Consider the following 19,199-nt stretch of genomic DNA (forward strand, 5'->3'; position numbering starts at 1 on the left):
TTTGCCACCGAGATAAAAAAAATTATCTAACAGCGCTATCTATTTCTTCTTTGGTGTTCTACGTGATTATCGTGTCACTGAGGTAAACATCCGAAAACTTCTATGAGCGCCTTTTAAAAATCAACTAATGAATCGCCATATTTTTTTACTGTTATACGAACTGTGCTAACGGAGAAGACTCCTAAAACAATAAATTAAGACATCTTTTCTTTCCGTAAGCCGATTTTGATGAAATGACCCTAGCTATGTGTTTCCCCAAGCTACGCTCAAGTTACCTGTGAAAACCCCATGAAAATTCGCTTTTTAGTTTTAGATATCAGCGTATTCGAACAAACAACTTTTTTTTAAAAAAAATAGTCTTATTGTATTCCGTTACACTCCCTACATCACCCGCAATCATTTTTTGGCAAATATTTTCGGTGTACGGACACGACGGTTCTACAGTTTTATCAGAGTGAAGAAGAAGAAGAAGAAGAAGAAGAAGAAGAAGGAAACCCGCACTTAGTTTGCCGCCCGCGGCAGGGTCTGCATGGACGGAGCCGGGCTGATACTCGCAGGAGCCGACTTCTTGCCCGTGACTGTCGTGGGACGAGGCGGGCGCGTTGCAGCGACGGAATAACAGGACCACCGCGCGGAACTCAAGGGCGGGTCCAAGAAAGTTGGGAACAGTCGCGTAAAGGAAACATGCGTGTTGGAGATTGGCCTTGGAATATTTTTAAAAATTTGTGCTCTCAAATAATGAAACTTAAATGGTTTCATACTACATTTCGTGTGACTGTACGTACCAGAATGCTCCCAAATCTGCGCATGTCCAGATTATGTACGCGTGTGTGCAGTTAATGCAGTTATGCACTGCGTGCGTGATGTTCAGTCCAAAATGGCAACAGTGAAGAATATCCTGAATTAATAATAAAAATATATTTGAGATAATTAAACAAAAGACTTAATTATTTTTAAACTCAACACGAAGTAAACAGGAACAATTGAATCAAAGTTCTAAAATGTCACTGTTTTTAAAATAAAAGCAACTAGCAATGTTTATTCTTCTAATAAAACTGTAAATAATAAATACGTGGCGCACATCAATATTCCCCAGAGGGGTCTCAGCAATGATGTCAGGACGGAACATTAGTAAACACACAGGTTATGTTATAAATAGTTACCTTTGGTTCGAAACACAATATTGCAAAAAAAAAAATCCAAAAATTAATAAATGTAAATAAAATAATAAATAGCTCATTTAGTCTCATCTGTGGGTTCGTTTCTGCACACAGCAAAATGTAAACGTAAGAATTAAAACATTTAAGTAAACATTAATATACCTTCAAAAATAAACCAAAATAAAATTCGGGCTTGGGAAGGACTATCCCCCCCCCCCTTCCCTCTTTCTCTTTCTGAAGCTGCGAAGAAACCCCTCACAGGTCATGACAACGTCCGCCACGTTTCACTCCCCGTGAAACTCCGGGCGTGAACCCGCTCGATAGTCGAATCCGTATCACCTTCATGCGTGACGGGCGACTGATCTGAATTACGTCATGCTTTTAGCTCGCAAACAGATTGATGAAAAGATAGAAGCCTGTTTTGTCCACAGACCCCCTGAATATCATTGTAGAATTATTGTAGTAACGATCGTATTAAACATTTCCTGTAATTAATACGGTTTACTCCAAACTCAACAAAAGTAAAAATTACGAAAATTAACAAATAATCACGTGAAATATCGTTTTATATAACACGTTAAGTAGAATTTGACTCCTCCTTTTTTTTTTGCTTAAATTAAGTGGAACGACCTTTGGACGTAGTTAGGGTTATAACCGGGAAACAGAACTGTTGCTCCCGGAAACAATGTTCCTCAAAGTTTTATACATAATTTTCAAATTCAATAATACATTTGGATAATTATACAGCTTGCATCACATACAAAATCAATTCCCCTCTTTAGTTTAATATTTTATTTTAAAATACAACTTGATACACAATAAGAAACAATTACAGATCCCTTATATACAGGTTTTTGTGATAAAAATTGTTCGTGTGCCGTAAATAAGTTACGCATGCCATAGCCTTGGCTTGTGAGCAGTAAATACGGCACGTGTGCCATAACCTTGGCGCGTGTCCCCAGAATATGGTAACCAGCGCCGCGGCATGCGGCAATCGCGTCCGCGCCATTCGAGGATATTCCCCCCTTCCACCGCGCGGCGCCTAAAGGCGGAAAGCACGCCGGCGTTTGACGGCGAGTAGTGCGCGAGTAGCTGCGGCGCTGTGCGGTCGTGTTTGGGTAGTGCTGCGAGTGGGCGATGCGGTGCCCGAACCAAGAACTACCGTGCGCAGGCATGGGTCGAGATTCCAGGACCAGGTCCGTTTGGTCAGCTCTGCAACAGGTCAGTCCTTCAATGGAGTATGGTGTAGAGTGCTCACGCGAGATGCACACAGATTTGTGGTTAAAACACCAAGCTAATTATTTACCTATAAAATTGTCTAAAAAGGGCGTCACAGTGCATCGTAAAGTCTAAGGTACATTCACGATAGCATGAGAACGGCATGAAAATAGCACGGTCGCACACAACAAAGGGTTTCGGAAAATTCCAACTTTTTTCCTCTTATTTTTTCCAGATATTTTAATTTTGGCATCTGTTACTATACGAAGACGTTGATTACCTAAATTCAAGCGATTTTTGGCCAGTTTGTTTTTATCGATCGCAAACAAATACCACATATAAACACATTCGCTATAGATACTCTTTGCTGCTGACGTAGTATATAACTATTTCGTATTGTATGATGATTGATCGATGATCGTGCACATAATTTTGGCACATAGAATGAAGCCCGGCCTTTAAGGTTAAAAAAATATATATATATCTCTTGATTGTTTGCACTAAGTGCAGTAAGTGTTCAGTAGTTCGTGGCTAGGTATGATGCAAAATAAATTTTTAATTAATATTTACCTTAGATGATTATTTAAATTTTATTGTAATATTTTAATTCCATTTACATGACAAATTATATGTAGAAATAATGGTAGGACTTTTAATTTCCTTTTACAGCCCTGCATCATGTTTTGATCCTTTTGAATCTGTTAAAACAGATTTTTAGATGTAATGTGAATTTTCCATTAAATCATCAGAGAAATTATCAAGGAACCAAGTAAAATCTATACAAGCTCCAAATTCGTTTCATAACATTAGCATCTTAAGCTGATGACTATCACATGCAAAAAGGCAAAGTAGATCAACATAATTTATATATGTATATTCAGGAAATAATTCCTAAATATTTTGAAGACATTAAAGAAATATTTATGTAATAATTCACTGTTTACGAATCTTTGTTATTCATAATCAATCACGAACGCTCATCACTGAAACCTATGTTATAATGCTAGGTGAAAAGAATATTTCGGTCCCCTTCCCTATCCCTAAGGAATTTTATATATTCAAGAAGTATAGTAGTAGCTGTTAAGAAGTTTATATTGATAAGAAGTTAAAAGTTATTACCGGGTGTAAAGTAGAAGGCCTGGTTCAAAATTAAACGCTTATAATTTGTAAAGGAAAAGGCGTACGCGACATTGGTACGGCCAGTGTTGGAGTATGCTGCGGCGGTGTGGGACCGCTATGTGGAGAAGTAAATTGAGGAGTTGGAGAGGGTGCAGCGCAAGGCAGCGAGATGGGTGACGAATATGTGGAGGAGAATGGAAGGCGAATGCAGGATGGGGGAAACACACAGACCATCGGTGATGATGAAGGAGCTGGGGTGGGACACGATGTAAGAAACGAGGAAGGTGGAAAGGCTAGTGAGAATGCATAAAGTAATTCGTGGGGCTGGGGAAAGCTGGGAGCTAGGTTGAACAGAGGGCTGTATCGAGGAAGGAGGGATCATGAGTGGAAGATCCAGAGGGAGTGGAGACGGACAGAGAGAGGAAGGCAGGTAGTGGAACGAGCTTGAGGGGAGGACCTGCGAAGGAGTCTCCAGAGGGGGGAGGAGTGAGGGTGGTTGGGGGGTGGGAACTCCTTGCCACCGGGCGGATGCCCAGTTGCAAGTGAAATATATATTATTATTATTAATGTAATTTTACTAGTTTGCTTAAAATGATTGTATTTGGCACATTTCCGAGAAATTTTTAGATTGGCCCTATATTTCAATAACAAAACCTTGGCTGTGTTTGGATTCATTGCAATGAGTCCTTGTTCGTTTTCCTTTGATTCATCACAACTTACGATCTCGTGTGCCCTTTGTTTTGAAATGTGCATCTTTTAATTTGGACATCCTCTTAACCCGTGTTCATGTGTTTCGATTAGTACATTTGTGATATCAGTAATATAGTAAGAGCTATTTTTTTATTTTGCTGTTACATCATTCAAAGATCGCAAAAAAAAAATAATACCGATTTCAAAGCTTCTGTTTTAAGTTATTTACGTAAATATGAATTTTCGTAAAGCCATCTAAAATGTATATAATGCTCTGTAGAATAAAATAAAAATTTTTGTCTTACTTTTATTCTTTAATATGGATGATGAGTGTGGTTGAATTTTCTTTTGTTATTAATAGTCAGCAAAGTTTGAATATTGTTTAAACGATGATATCTTGAGCAGTTAACAAATCGCGTGCGTTCCTCTGTAGTCCTCAGCATCGTTTTGCGGTTGTTATACATAGTCCTATGTGGTTAATTTTTCCTTATATACTATCTAAACAGCGCAGCGTTGTAGATATGGTGATGAAATATTTTCATCACAAATAATCTCTAGTATTCTGTGAACTTTTTTTTTTTCTTTTTTTTTTTTATTACTAAAACGATAGGAATTTTGGTCAATGTTGAATTTTACTTTTCCGCAAAGGTTTATAAACATTTTGTAAAGTATTTTATTAGTTCCTAACAGTTTTTATAATCATTCTGTAAAATCGTATTGCATTTAAACAAGTAGTTCACTCATGAAGATCATATTAAGTAGAGGTTAAGTTAGGGTAGCCACATGACAGAATTTATTTCATTTAGATAATTTGTTTTAATAAACCACATTTTTAAAACAGACTGAAACCTATAAAATAATTACCAATATACCATTAATTTTTATAACCCCATACATATTGTCCTGAAAGTTTGTTGTTATGAATTTTTAATACCTGTTAAAATATTTGTACGATTTAAAAATAAAAACTTTATTGCACTGCAAATGATGTGAACTGTTGTATGAGTTTTCAAAACAACTACTTGTCTATGCGCCCAAAATAATATTTCACTATTACAAAAAAATTGTTAGATCCTTCTTGGTTACCAATTTTAAGTACATGACTCCTTTATAGTGCTATCTGCAATCAAAAAAGCTTTGCTCATACCAAGCCAATTCAATTTATTATGGCTCAAAGTAATAAACAAAGTTGGAGGATCAAGACAACATTTAAATGTAATCAATTCGTTGTGAGCCTTTATTTCTATACATTATCTGTTATTTATATAAATTATCTGTCTGTGTTATCCAGTTTGTTATCTAGCGCATCGGGAAGTTAGTTTAAAATAGATTCTAAAATGTATACCGAACAGATAGAAAAGCGAGTTAATACGAACGTAGTATAATTGATTTTTCAATTTCTGGGTTAATGTATAATTATAGTAAATATTACCTGTAGTGTAAATATAGTGACGTAAATTTTGTAAAGTGCTTTAATGGAGTAGCCCATACTGTTTTCCACGAGACATTACTCTGATTCTGTTGTCGCTGTCCTATTATTTTATTGATACTAGCTGCAGCTTTATCCTGTGGTTCACCAGAGACCCTTGGGAATATTGTGTAGCAGAGACTTGATTTCGAGGTTTCCCACACATTTGTTTTCAATTTCAAGTGAATATAGAGGAATATTGAACAAAATTGAAGGGGGGAAAAAGTTCCTCATTGAGTATCTAGAGTTTTATAAAACAAATTTTCCAAATCAAATTAATTTTGGTTACAGTACAGTTTCACATTACACACATTTAATTGTGTACTTTATATTATTTTTTACGTTAAAATTATATTGTATATATTAGATTGTACAATTGCTTCTCTTATTTTAATACATGGTTTGCAAAATTATATATATATATATAAAATTACACAGCTTTGCATCACAAAACATTCAATTCTTTTCTTCGTTTTGATTTATGTTAACATTCAACTGGATACGCAATAAGTAACAATTACCGAAAAATATTCACTTCAAATGGAAAGCAAATTAGGGTAGAAAACATTATTTGTCCCAGCCAAAACGTACTTTACCTTCTGGAGAACCACAGGATCAAGTTGCAGCTTATATAAATAAAACAGTAGAGCGGTGTCAACCATTAGGGCATTCTCTTGTGGACAACAGTCTCGGCTACGCTATTAAATGAAAAGCACAACATGAATTTACGTCGCCATATTTACAAGTACTAGTTACATCGCAAAAATCACATATTTAAACCTACCCGACCAATGTACATTTTTTTATCATTTTAAAAGTTAACTGTATTCCAAATTTTAATAATTTCTAACTAGTTGGTAACTGATCACGCCACACATAATTTTTTTTTACGTGACCTACAACTTGCAATATGACGATTATTGTGAAAATTCAACTGTCACAAGTAAAAAATTCCTTGTCGAATTTCACTATCCCTTCTGGAATAAAAATAGTGTTTCATAATAGCCTACCAATACACATTATTTTGTAACTTAAAACGGATACAAACAGTTGTGATTGTCAACATGTAGGCCTACCTTATTTAAAAAAAATAGACATCCACAAGCTTTGCGCTAAGTTTCCGGTAAAGTGCAAAATAAATATATTTGAAAATTGAACAATAAAATACTAAGCCATAGTTTCCTAAACAAAACGGGTCGAATTTCGTCCGTTTCACAGAAAGCTGTTAGTAAGTTTCAGCGGAAACAACATCCAGGCGAGGTGTTGTTTTGGACTCTTAAAGCTTAAAACTCTTAAAACACTTATTGGCGTTAACGTTTAATTTCTCGGTCCCGTGATGTATTGGAAGTAATTGAAGGTATCGTTTAACAATGTTGTAAGTGTTAACGTTACGCAATGTTCCGGATACTAGAGGCGGGTGTACGTCTGAGGTGGTATAGGAGGAAAAGTGGCAGTGGAATTCGGGGCGGGAGGGGGTGCCTGACCCCCGTAGCGGAAATCGCAGCGAGGTCGCTTCAGAACAGCGCCAAGGATTCCATCCCCCCCCCCCCCTGTGTAAACGTTCGTCGTGGGTTGGTGCGTGAAGCTGAAGTCACAGTGCCACGAAGGACACCACACGACAAATCCTGTTAGGCATCTTAACAGCGTCCCACACGACAGATTTATAGCTTAGTCACAATACCGCGACATCATTAGCACGACCAACTCTAGTTATGGCTGTCGGTAAGTCTTCCCAAGCCAAATGCGTCCATAAATGCCGTATAGAATGCGCTAAAAATAGTGTAGGCCGTTTTTAATTCCTGTTGACAGTTGAAGTGCATAACATAACGTTTCGTCGTCGTATTTTGAACAACGTGAGATTAAGTTTATTTTCGATACGAATTTTTTTTATATGTTGAAAATGGTCTTCCAGGTTATCGCTATAAATAATATCATCCATATAATTGGTTACGAATTTTCCCAGGATAGTTTACAAGACAGCAGCTAGAGCTTTGCACAAGGCTTGTGCATCGAGACACATGCCAAAAGGTATCCGATTCCATTCGAATAGCCCCATGGTGTAACAAAGGCCAAAACATGATTCTCTCTCTAGCCTAGCCTTCATTGGTGATGCGCGTGGTTCAATCCAATTTATTATATAGTATTTCCCGCAACTTTGTTAGAAGACAGTTTCAGCTTTACTTACCGAATATGGATTGACCAACATGTGTTTACCGACCTCTATATACTCTACCACTAATCTGAATTTACCAGGCTGGTTTTTCTGACATACGAGAAAGCGAGGATTGGCATACATGTTATTAGAGGGACGAATAATTATCTCTGCTTGTATTTTAACCAAAATGTAGCGGGATGTTTCCCTGTTCGGACTCGGCACAGAGTAAGTTTTAAACTTAACTGGGCAATCGTTCTTCATAGGCACAACATAAGGACGGGGTTACAGCTACTGTCTCATCACAAATCACATCCTCCATCTTTCTTCAGAAATAAAAATTTACCAAGTAGGTAAATATTTTTGCAGTTTAGTTCTGTAAAGTTTCCACTTTGCTTTCCGTCGTGCGGCACGGCACGACGGAGTTAAGAAATAGAATCTACATCTTGCGGGCCTTCGGGACGCGTATTTTGTCGTGTTGACGACACGGTGACCCTGTATTTCATTGGCTACTGAGCGTGTCGGGCCTGTCGAGTCCGTTGTGACATTGTGACTTCAGGTTTACAGTGCTGGAGGGCCCACAGGTTATACTAATGCTTACTTGGTAGAAATTGTGTGATTAACAACAAAGCTATCCTTCGAAATAAAAAAAAAGTTTTAGTTTAACTGCAAATAAAATGTTGATTCAATACAGATTTTGTTGAAACTACTGATGAAATTTGTTTGCACTTAGTCAGCTTCTGTCACAACAATCTTGGAATTGGTGCAGAGCACATGGGCGGTTTAAGAGGGCATAAAAGTTAAATAACTGAAATGATGTTAATATGAATGTCGTATGCGAAAACATTTTGTGTGTGAAACTGAAATTGTCTGTATCTTTAAAATATCCCTGAACATTTATCTCATCATGTAACTAATATTATTTGAGATTTAAATTTATACATATTAATTAAAATTTAAAATATGCACAAATATATTAGATTATAAATTCCATTCAGCGTTGTAATGCTCTGTGAGCTAGTACTTCTTGGGCGTTTCACTTGCAGTTCAGTTGATGGAAAGGCGCATAATTTATAGTTACGGAATAAGTAATTTGGCTCTACATATTCATGAGCTTTGTCGTTATATTCCTACAATTGGACTCTTAAACCCAGGAGGAAAACTCACGCATGTTGAATGAAAACATAAGTAAATGTATTTGCATGCTAGAGATAGAAGTTCAAGTAGCATATTTTTAGTGTTTGATATAAGCCTTATTAAATATTTTAAATATGGATGCTTCCATTTGGTGCAAGCAAATGCTATTTATTATTATTATTTGGAATTTAAGTTATGATTACGTTGTTGCAAGTAATGCATTTAACTTTAAATCAGGGGCGTCAAAAACATCTGGGCTTATGTGCCATTTCGTGGTTTTACTTCCTTTACGGGCTAACACGATCAGCAGGTAACAGGTTTAATATTTAAACCAAAAATATATTGCGATTTAACAGCTCGATTATTTATTTTTTTTTACACTCGTTGCATAAACTACGCAGACAATTAAATGAAATTATATATAGTGTGAAAAAAAAAACGTAAATTTGTGATAAACCAATTTATTTCACATACGCAATCCGATAAATATAACGAAGAAAAATAAGAAGTTTATAAAAATGAAGTATATTAAAGTTAGTTATATTATTCTCGTATATCCCTCGGTATCCGGTAAGATACCTTTACACACACACACACACACACACACATTATATATATATATATACATACACATACACACACACGAACGTGGAAAAGTATTTTTTATGTACAATCATACGTTTCGATATAAGTGTAGTGGGTCAAAAAACAACTACTTTCGGGCTGTCAGTTTGACACACGTGCTTTACATATTAAGCGTTGGCTGTAGACTAGGTTGATTTAAGTTCAGATACTTAACTGATGGGGTTTATATTATTAAAAATAGTAGTATGGTACAAGGGTTTGTATAGAATGGCAAGTCATTTATTCAAATGAGAAATAGTATAAATCCAAAAATTAAGTTATATTATTTTCCATGCTTGGAATAAAATGCAGTTGTTTGCTTTAATACACAACTTTACTTGGATTTAAAATTAAAAAAATATATATTGTTTTAATAGCTTTAAGATTTTTTTTGTGGTATGACCTTATTCTAAAAAAGATAATTGTCTGGAAACAAACTGTTTAGAAACATATCAGTTAAGTAATAAGAGTATCTACTACTTTAAACTTTTAAGCAATGGAAATTAGACCGCCTTGCACAGTCGTGCCATGAGGCATAGTAGTAATGTATTACTCCATTTGATTATCATGCAAAGCCTTTGCTTGGATTTTCCTTATAAGTTATCGTTCATTAATTTGAAATTATACTTCAATCAAGCCTTAACGTCTGCATACTTGAATTCGCCTTTAAATATTACTAACCGTCATTAACAGTTCTAGAAAGTGTGCTAAAATGTGGTCCTTGTCTTGAGTCCATTTGACGGTCTCGGTATAGAAGTTTTCTGCTAAAAGTTTCAGAGCGCTACAGTGTGTAATGTCGCGAGTGAAGTGTGTACTATGAGTGCAATTCCCGCAAGTCTGTTGCAATACGTCTGCTCAAAGATGTCTGGATGGTTATGGATTTCCCCCATTGATATGTTGTTTATCTTCCTTAACAAACACCAGTGGAAACTCCGTTCGGAAACAACTCGAGGTAAACATGCGGCGAATGAGGCATGAAGTTTAGCGTTGGTGTCGCGACAAGTGTGACGCAACGAGCATGTGCGTGTTTATTTTTAAAGTTACGTCACCAGAGCAATCTTACTTACGTTGCACTACATTTAAAATTAGATTGTTGTGGTCTACCTGTTGTGTAATGTGTGTCATCAAAAGTAATATTTGATGCTGATACGACCCTCGTGCAATCTCAGTGTTTCGCAATTCCATTGTACTAAAGTGTACTGGCGCATGCGTCTGGCCATCGCATATACACACACATGCACACATACACGCACACACATGCACACATACACGCACACATACACGCGCGTACTTGCCTGAGATTCTAAGTCGATGTATTGTTAGAGAATTAATTCGGAATTTTGTAGAACATATTCATTCATTAAAAGCTACTCGAATAACTATATTAAACTGAGGCCATAAAAAAAGTCTTATTTTAAAACAAGGAATCCCATGATTTGTTGCAATTTTTTTTTAATATCACGTGTAGAATGTACAGAAAATTTCTAATGCATTAGACGAATTAGAAAAAAAAGTATGCAAGTACTTCCGTAATTAGATTATTTCGATTTGTGGACGAAAGAGTCAAACCAAGTATGTAAAAACATATTAAAAAATTTTGTGATTGTGATAGAATTCATCTGATTTAAGGCATCGGCGTCATTGTAAATTAATCCGTTAAGTCAGAGAAGTTTTAGCTTCACTAGTGAAAATCTTAACTCCAATACAATATTTTTCTTTGTTTTCCTATCACGACTCTTTCGCAGTTTTATCAGCCCATGTCTGATTTCACAAATTGAAAATAATGGGGCTCAAAATTGCAAAACAATACTCCGACCAGAGAGAAAAAAAACAGCGATTGGCCGGTGACACCTGAAGTGATCTCCGCTATGATAACATATAACACTGAAACAATCGAATGGCTTCCCCACCAAATAATTCGGGCGCAGCCTTATCGTCTTCCACAGCTTATCACCGCTTGTCGCTCTTCAGGTTTGCTCTCCCTGCCTTCACACGTAATGGAGTTCCGAGAGATAAGGTGCCGTGAAGTCTGTGGTCGTATCGCCGCTCTACTGCCGGAAGCGACGGGGAATCACCCCGTCACGTCGGCAAGGCTTGCCGATGACGCGGGAGCCAGGTCCGAGTACTCGGCGCAGTGACGCAGTTAGGAATGGCGAGTCACGCGCGGTGCCGCGACCAACTATGACGAGGGCATTTCCGTATCGCTCTCCCCATTCTCTCTCTCCCCTTCTCCCTTCTTTCCTCTGCCCCTCTCCAACTCTCTTACTATACCCCTCTCCCACTGTCTCCATTCTTCTGTATACCAACAGTGTCCGCATGCGGTCGGCCAGTCGCTGTCTTCGACCAGCGTTTAACGTCCTTGGACAGTTCGCAATTTTTTTTTCAACGCTTAATGGTATGAAGCGGTTGTTCACGCCAAGTCGGTGAAGGCCAACTTTTATCTTTTCGAGGGCAATATTAACTCGAGGGCCAAACACGCATGAATTCATATTAATTTACTGTATTAACAATTTTTTAAATTTTTGACGTGACGTCTAATAAATCGATGAACGCCGGCTGCACGCACGAAAAAGTGTCCCGTTACGCTCATTGTTCCGTTACGCTGTGTTCCGTTACGCTGTCGGCGAGTGCAGTAATAATAGGTTATGTTACAATTGACTAAAAAATCATGGTGATTCATATATTTGATGATAGATATCTGATTACAGTTTATTTATATGAAAACTTGTTCATAATTATATTTAAACTTTATAGCTAAACGCCAGTTTTTAATATTAATTACAAGTCATCTACACGTGAACTGTTTCGTCGACTGTTTATAAAGTGAAGTGAAAAGTTAATGTGGTTTTCATTGCTTATTACAACAACAATTTCTGCAATAAAGGTTAATTATTCTTGCATTTTAAAAATCTGATTACTAGTATAATTTTAAGTATTTATTCTTTTATTATTAAAATTAAAATGATTCAATTTTATTCATAAAAGTATGCAATCATTTCATCAATGTTTTGTTATGACATTGTCACGTTAAAACTATCGTCCGTAAACCGACTTTACAGACAACCAATTTCTTTTATTCGGTTAACTAATACAATTTGTGGCACGTGTTTAAGAAACGAAAAATAATTATCTAAAAAACGGTATTTACAAAATAAATTAAAATAAGTAAAAAGCCCTGAAACAATAGATAATTAATAAAAATATATGAAATACATTTCAAAAGTCCCGAGAGAATATCATAAGGTGTCTGCTGTCAACTTATTCTAATATATAAACACACACAAAAAAAAGCTTATTTACGACAGTATATTGATAATTCTTTGTTGAATACTTGTTTAATTATTGGTTACACTGTATGCCATAGAGAAAACGTAACGACAAGAGTTTCGTATTTTAAGTGTATTTGCAACATGAGAACACATGAATTTGCTCTTTACCGAGGTTAGATGTTACACATCTATGGCGAGTACTGAAAGACTCGGTCACGTGTTTTTTTTTTTTACGACTCATCCCCTTTGGAAGAATCATTTGAAATAACGCACTCAACGCACTCGGGCGCGCCGCCAGTTGGAAGTCGCTGCGCAGAGTGAATGCAAGGTGGTGTTTTGATCTTCAGTATGGCGTTGAGTGGTCCTCTTGCACTGCTCGCCGACCCTCCGCTCTCATACGGCGAAGATCGCAGGTTGTATCCCTACATGTCTCAATTTATGAGCGCTGACTCGCTTTCCAAGTGGTTAGGAGCCTGTGTCACGTCGCCGCAAGCTGTGTTAGTCGTTACAGACAGCACTGTCTCTTAAACATTTGGTGGGGCGAATTTCCTCAATTTTCCCCCGACAGTGCACGTGTAGGATATGTTAAGTTAAAAATCATTCACCACAATAGGTTGAAAAAACGTTTGCAAATTATAAAATGTAGTCAAGTCACCTTAAGCAACATTTGCACAGTCAGTCGCATGCAGTCGCGTTGGATATGCCGGGTAAGGTAGCTAGTTTACTTTATCTGACAGATAAATCCATAGTTATCTACCACCAAGGTAGAGAGGTAGTGGTTAGCTTTCAGGTTAAAAATTGTAACTTGACTAAACATGTTGATGAAAATAGTTTTCTGACCGAATGAGTAAAGGGCGAAGAGTATTACCATACCTTTTGACTCTGAATATAAAAATATGTAAGGACTCAAATAATCCCTAAGTTGTGTAACATTATCGTACCAACTGTGAGAGTTGTGATACGTAAATTGTACTGAGTAAATAATATTACGTAACTTTTCTAATTCTGCAAATCAAAACAACGCATTTTACACAAAAAAAAAGTGAAAATTGCAGGCCAAAAAACAGAACTACGCAGTCATATGAGTAAACAGAAACCCTATCAGTCAATATAGCTAGCGGTAAAAAAAGGAGGATAGAGAACAAAATACACTAGTTCCTAGTACATCTATACCGATCAGGAGTGTAAATAAATTCAAAGATATTTTTAAAAATGTTGGCAAATGAAACAAAGAATAAAAACACAATCGCATTGAAAAATAAAACACTTAGAATACAAATATATTAAACAGTGAATTAAATGATAGGCAAAACAAGCATCTTGTAAAAGAAACCTTTACTATTACTTTTTATCACTGGCAGAATTTTTTTTTAATTTCAGACTCCACCATTAAAATTTCTGTAAGGTATCGCAAAACAGATACCATTATACTTTTTTTTTGTGTATTTCTCTTGTGAATTTTTGGGTTTTTGGGACGGTGAAAATGACGATAAACAGGTATTTTCACGACTTGTTTTTTAAAACAGGAAAAATATGATACCGCCATTCATTATGTGCATATATATATATATATATATATATATATATATATATATATATATATATAGTTATTTATAGTGGATGCAAGGCAGGGTCGATAGCATGGAACTTTCACCTTGCGAGCCTCGAGTTCCACATAGGCTGTGTTGAAAGACCGCTCATTGGATGTTGCGCGCAGTGTTCTCGTACCAGATGCTTGGATCAGACAACCTATGACAGACAGTCTATGCCGCAAACTTTACGGTCTAACAGTTGCGGTTCTTCTTGTGGTACAACTGTGCGTTTTTTGCACTATAAGGTTCGGTATCGCAAACCGTGTAAATTATTTTTTGTCGTGAACATGTAAGTTCGGTACCTCCCTTGTATTTGTGATTCTGTCACAAATATTTTCAACATATATTCATTAAATGCAGTGTCTTGAGTATACAAATTCGCGCGAGTAATGATAATTACGAAGAATTGCGCGACTGTTTTTTACACACACGTTACACTCGCAACGACCCAGTCGTCGCATCTTTGAAGTTCCCGCGGCTATCGTCATCATCATCCTCACCTCCCCCCTCCCTTGTAACCAGTGACGTGTGGATTTTTTCTGCTGTGTTAACTTTCGCTTCCCCTGTGGTGTTCTGCGCCTGCGCAATGTGCAGGGACGCAAATAATAAAAGCGCAGTGAACGCTTTTGCATTCTTCATTCATTAGGGCATTATTTTCATTATTTCATTCAGTTTGGTGATTGGGCGACGTGAACGTGCAGGTATTGACTTGTTTGCGAGGACTCGACAGGAGGAAGGGGCCCGCCTAGTCAGGGGTGTATTGCGTCAGTGAGGCCCTGAGCGCAAGGGTATGAACTGGCGTGCAATCTTCTCGTCGTGCATAGGGGACAGTTACCCGTAACATTACGTAGCGGAGAAATTGAGATAAAGGTGCATTGCAAGTCCCTTGAGTTATTACAAGATTATTTACCGGTTGCTTCATGCCTAAAAATTATACTGAAAACATGCGTTTCAGACCTTTTTTACTCTTCTAAAAGTACAATTATAAACTAAATACTGAAAAAAGACACTAATTCGTCCTCGGCGTATTCTTAAATGATTTTCGTGAGCAGACCCCACTCGGTTTTCTTCAGCAGTTTATATACATCGCGTGTTTTTTTATGAAGCTCTGCACACCCTATGTGTGCCCATGTAGACAGGACAGGACATTGAAAGAAGATTTGGCATTGGAAGATACGCACATCTTATTATACTCTCGAGGAATTACTTTTTAGTCCACTATTATGGGTTGTAATCTGAACTATAACGAATTCCATCAAATCTGGACAATATTTAATTTTATTGAAGTATTTCCTTTCAGTGAAATATGTGAAATTGACATGAATGGTCGGCAGATCTGCTGGAATGCATTTTTCAGGAACGTCGCTGAATTTAACTTAATTCGAGATGCGGCGAAGAATTTTTCAGCTTACTTGGCTTCCGTGTGTTGCTTACTTTTGATTTTCCTCACATCATCGTTTCGAAAATGTTCGTTGCTCGTTCTGACGCTCAACTGGCTTTTGGGAAACACAACAGGCGCTTTTTAAATTAAATACCTTTCACTAAAGACATGGGGAACATGTCTTATTTACAGCTTGCTGTAAGGGATTATCCCAACAATGGCTTTCAGTCCAGTGGAGGATACTGATATTTGTCTCGGGAGGGGATTTGAGAAAAAAAAACTACAGTATTTTAATTTTTCCTTCAATGTAAAAGTGTACCAAATATGTAAACAACTGTAAATACGTAAAAACTACAAAATCTGGACAAAAGAGCACTGAGTGCTGGTATGTCTTATGGAACCCAAAGCTGTATAGTGCAAACTTGTGTAATAAAAGCATTTGAATTTGAATCGTATTTTAAAAAAAATCTGTTACAACAAGGGGTTTGGACAGTTGCATTATTATTCTTAACATGCATCTTTGCACATGTGGTTTGTGATTATAGGTGTTGTAACAGCTCATCTTGCGTTGGCAGATATCTCGCATGTATTTTCATTAGGTACTAATCCAGTCATTTCAGGACTAGTCTTGGGTCTTCCGGAGTGGGTCTTGCCTTTGAGGCACCTCGCTTCGTTGTAGAGTATTGTAAAGATAGGCGTAGATCTTTGTTGGTAGAGGAGGGTGCGTCTGAATTAAGAAGCCCCTCAATGAGGGGGTCCACTTACGCTTGCAAAATCGTAGTTAATAAACGTAAAACGTCAAAACTTTATTTTAAGGAAAACGTTTTGTACATACAGTATTCTGCTTATTGCACGCATATAGGACAACTAATATGGACAGTATTATACATACGAGCACCCTATACAGAGATGACTTTTGTCGGTTGAACCCAGGGGGTGGTCATGTTCTGCATGATCACATGCTAACTGCGTGAAGTTTTTTTTCCCTTAGCTAATTGGTTCGTCACATTGGTCAAACGCCCAAAAACATTGGCTGAAGTGTAGTTTTATCACCGTGGAAACAGTTTTAAAATGACTTTTTTTTAAAAATAAAAGTGACTCTTTAACGACGGTAGATTCTAATTCATACTTGTTAACCATCATGAGACGTGGTCAAGCACCATTTCCGCAATGTTTTTGGGTGTTTACAACATGGCGATGGCGAGGTTAAAAAAAGTGACTCCACCTACGTCACAGCATGCCTTCTCCTGGAAAATGGTAACTCTCCAAGGTTGAACCCCGCGCAGCTCTGCCCCCCTGATCGCGACTAATGGCTGATGGTTGCGTGTGCGGCTTGCAGGAGCATGGCGACCTGGACAGCCCCGTGTGCTCGAGGACAGAGTACGACGAGGTGCGAGACAAGCTCCGCGCCGTGCAGGAGGAGAACTGCAAGCTGCAGGCCATCATTACCGAGGTGAGCGCCGGCCTCTCGTCCCGAGTGGACAGTGGCGTAGCCAGGACTTGTGTATTGGGGGGGGGGGGGGGGTTAAGAAGCATGCCGCCCCCCCCCGCCCCCCCCCCCCGTATTAAAGCGGGGGTGGTCTTGGGGTCCTCCCCCGGGGAGAAAATATGGATTTTAAGTTGTAAAATAGTGCTGCTATTTTAGCAGTTTTCGGTACTTAAATTTAAATATTGTAATGGTAAAATTTTTATTAATTTTAATATGAAATTTGTTTTAGTGATGAATAAGAAATTAATTAAAGATTCGGTGCCAAGGGGGGGGGGGGGGTTGAACCCCTAACCCCCCCCCCCCCCCCCCTTGGCTTCGCCCCTGCGAGTGGAGACAGGGGTCTTTACTGGCAAGGGGAACATGTAGAGGGAGTGAAACCCTGGCCGCGAGGACGAAAATGAATTGGAATAGTTTATTGGAGGAGGTGTCGATGAGGAATGTGGTGCAGTTCAGGAGCAGGCTAAGGAAAGGGTAGTCAGAACTGCTTGCCCAACTTGAAGCAGTATTTCGATTCGATTCGAATAAGATCACGGTTTAAAATTGGGGATGGGGGTTGGCACTTGCCAAGTCGTATGGATATTCACTATCCTTTAAATTGAATTAATTTAATTTCAAAAACCCCTTCAGCGTTTTATACACATTTTGGCCGAGTATCCAAATGATGGAAAGACAGGGAAAAGTAAGGAAAGTTGGAATTGCCGAGGTAAAGTTAATGATATTTCCCAGTAGCAGTAAACTTTTTTCGCGGGGATTTAATGGACTGGGATTCTTTGGAATAAGGATGTTAATGTGTTGTGTTTGGCATTCTCAGTATGCACGTCTGTTTCCTGTTACTTAGTTTATTTCTTCACTGCTTCACCTCGTCTGACCTCATTTACAGTTTATTTAGGCTGTGCAGTAGTAAGACTGTTTCAACTTTCAGGAAGACCTGGGCAAATATTGGGCTATTCCTTACCCAATCGAGGCCAATTCTATCCCAAACATTTCTGAATTTTGTGTGTGCGTCGTAGTTTCTAATTACCTCTAAAGTGTACGAGACATGCAAGATTCGCGTTATTTTTTGGTGTCTGGCTAGTGTCCATGCACTTGTACCTACATAAGCAAGTGTAATGTATTTTGTTAATTGGCTGCTACATTTTACTCTCGGTCCAGATCATAATGGTTGCATCTTACGAATGTCAGGATTTTATTACTGTTCTTTTAGGAGGTGGCGATGTGTAAAACTATAGTCCATTTAGATTACAGTACAGAGTAGATGGCGAACACTATTGCCATATTGATACTACTCAAATTGTTAAAATTAAGTTTTATTTTGTAAACCATTGTTAATCATTATAAGTTTTAATAATTATTTAAATTAATACTATTTATTCATTTTTCTAGACCATAAAATAGTGCCAACTGACATTTTACAGTTGTCTGACAGGAAAAAAAATATTATATGCTAAACAAAAATTATTTCACTATAGAAAATTATAAGTCAGTCACTATTAATAACAATATATTCCATGAAAGTAGGTACGTGCAATGCTGAAAAAGAGCCAAACTTCTTAAAATTAAATTATATAAATGAAATGTTAACAAAAGTGGTTGAAACAAGATGGCATCGTTCAATATATATCTTTAGAAATAAAAACTGGAAATTGTCAGACTATGATTTTGATGAAATACAGTAGTAAAATGCATTTCCACAATTCTCATTCCAAATTTTACCTTACAGAAAACAATTTTTCCGATACATTAAACAAATTTTTATTACTCTACAAAGTTGTGTCTGAAACTTTTGCGCTCTATGGCCACAGAAAACACCGAAACGAGGTCAGAGCTAATGGCAGAAATCGTGCCCAATTAAATGCACACTGCAATCTTAAGGATGAGATGCGCTATACCCATGACCCAA

At 37.5% G+C, this 19,199-nt stretch overlaps 1 protein-coding gene across 8 annotated transcripts in view; it reads left to right on the plus strand.

Moving 5' to 3' along the window:
* LOC134530424 (uncharacterized) overlaps positions 1–19,199 on the plus strand; it is a 170,824-nt gene that overhangs the window by 144,308 nt on the left and 7,317 nt on the right. For 6 of the 8 annotated variants that reach the window (XM_063365231.1, XM_063365237.1, XM_063365233.1 and 3 more), the window contains one exon: positions 17,150–17,263. In XM_063365231.1, the coding sequence (XP_063221301.1) occupies positions 17,150–17,263 (114 nt within the window). Of the gene's footprint in view, positions 1–2,122; positions 2,382–11,862; positions 11,964–17,149; positions 17,264–19,199 lie in introns of those variants that run through there. The other 2 variants (XM_063365235.1, XM_063365238.1) reach the window with 2 other exon arrangements.

This window comes from Bacillus rossius, chromosome 3, assembly GCF_032445375.1.
Source record: "Bacillus rossius redtenbacheri isolate Brsri chromosome 3, Brsri_v3, whole genome shotgun sequence".
In the NCBI taxonomy this organism is placed as follows: Eukaryota; Metazoa; Arthropoda; class Insecta; order Phasmatodea; family Bacillidae; genus Bacillus; species Bacillus rossius.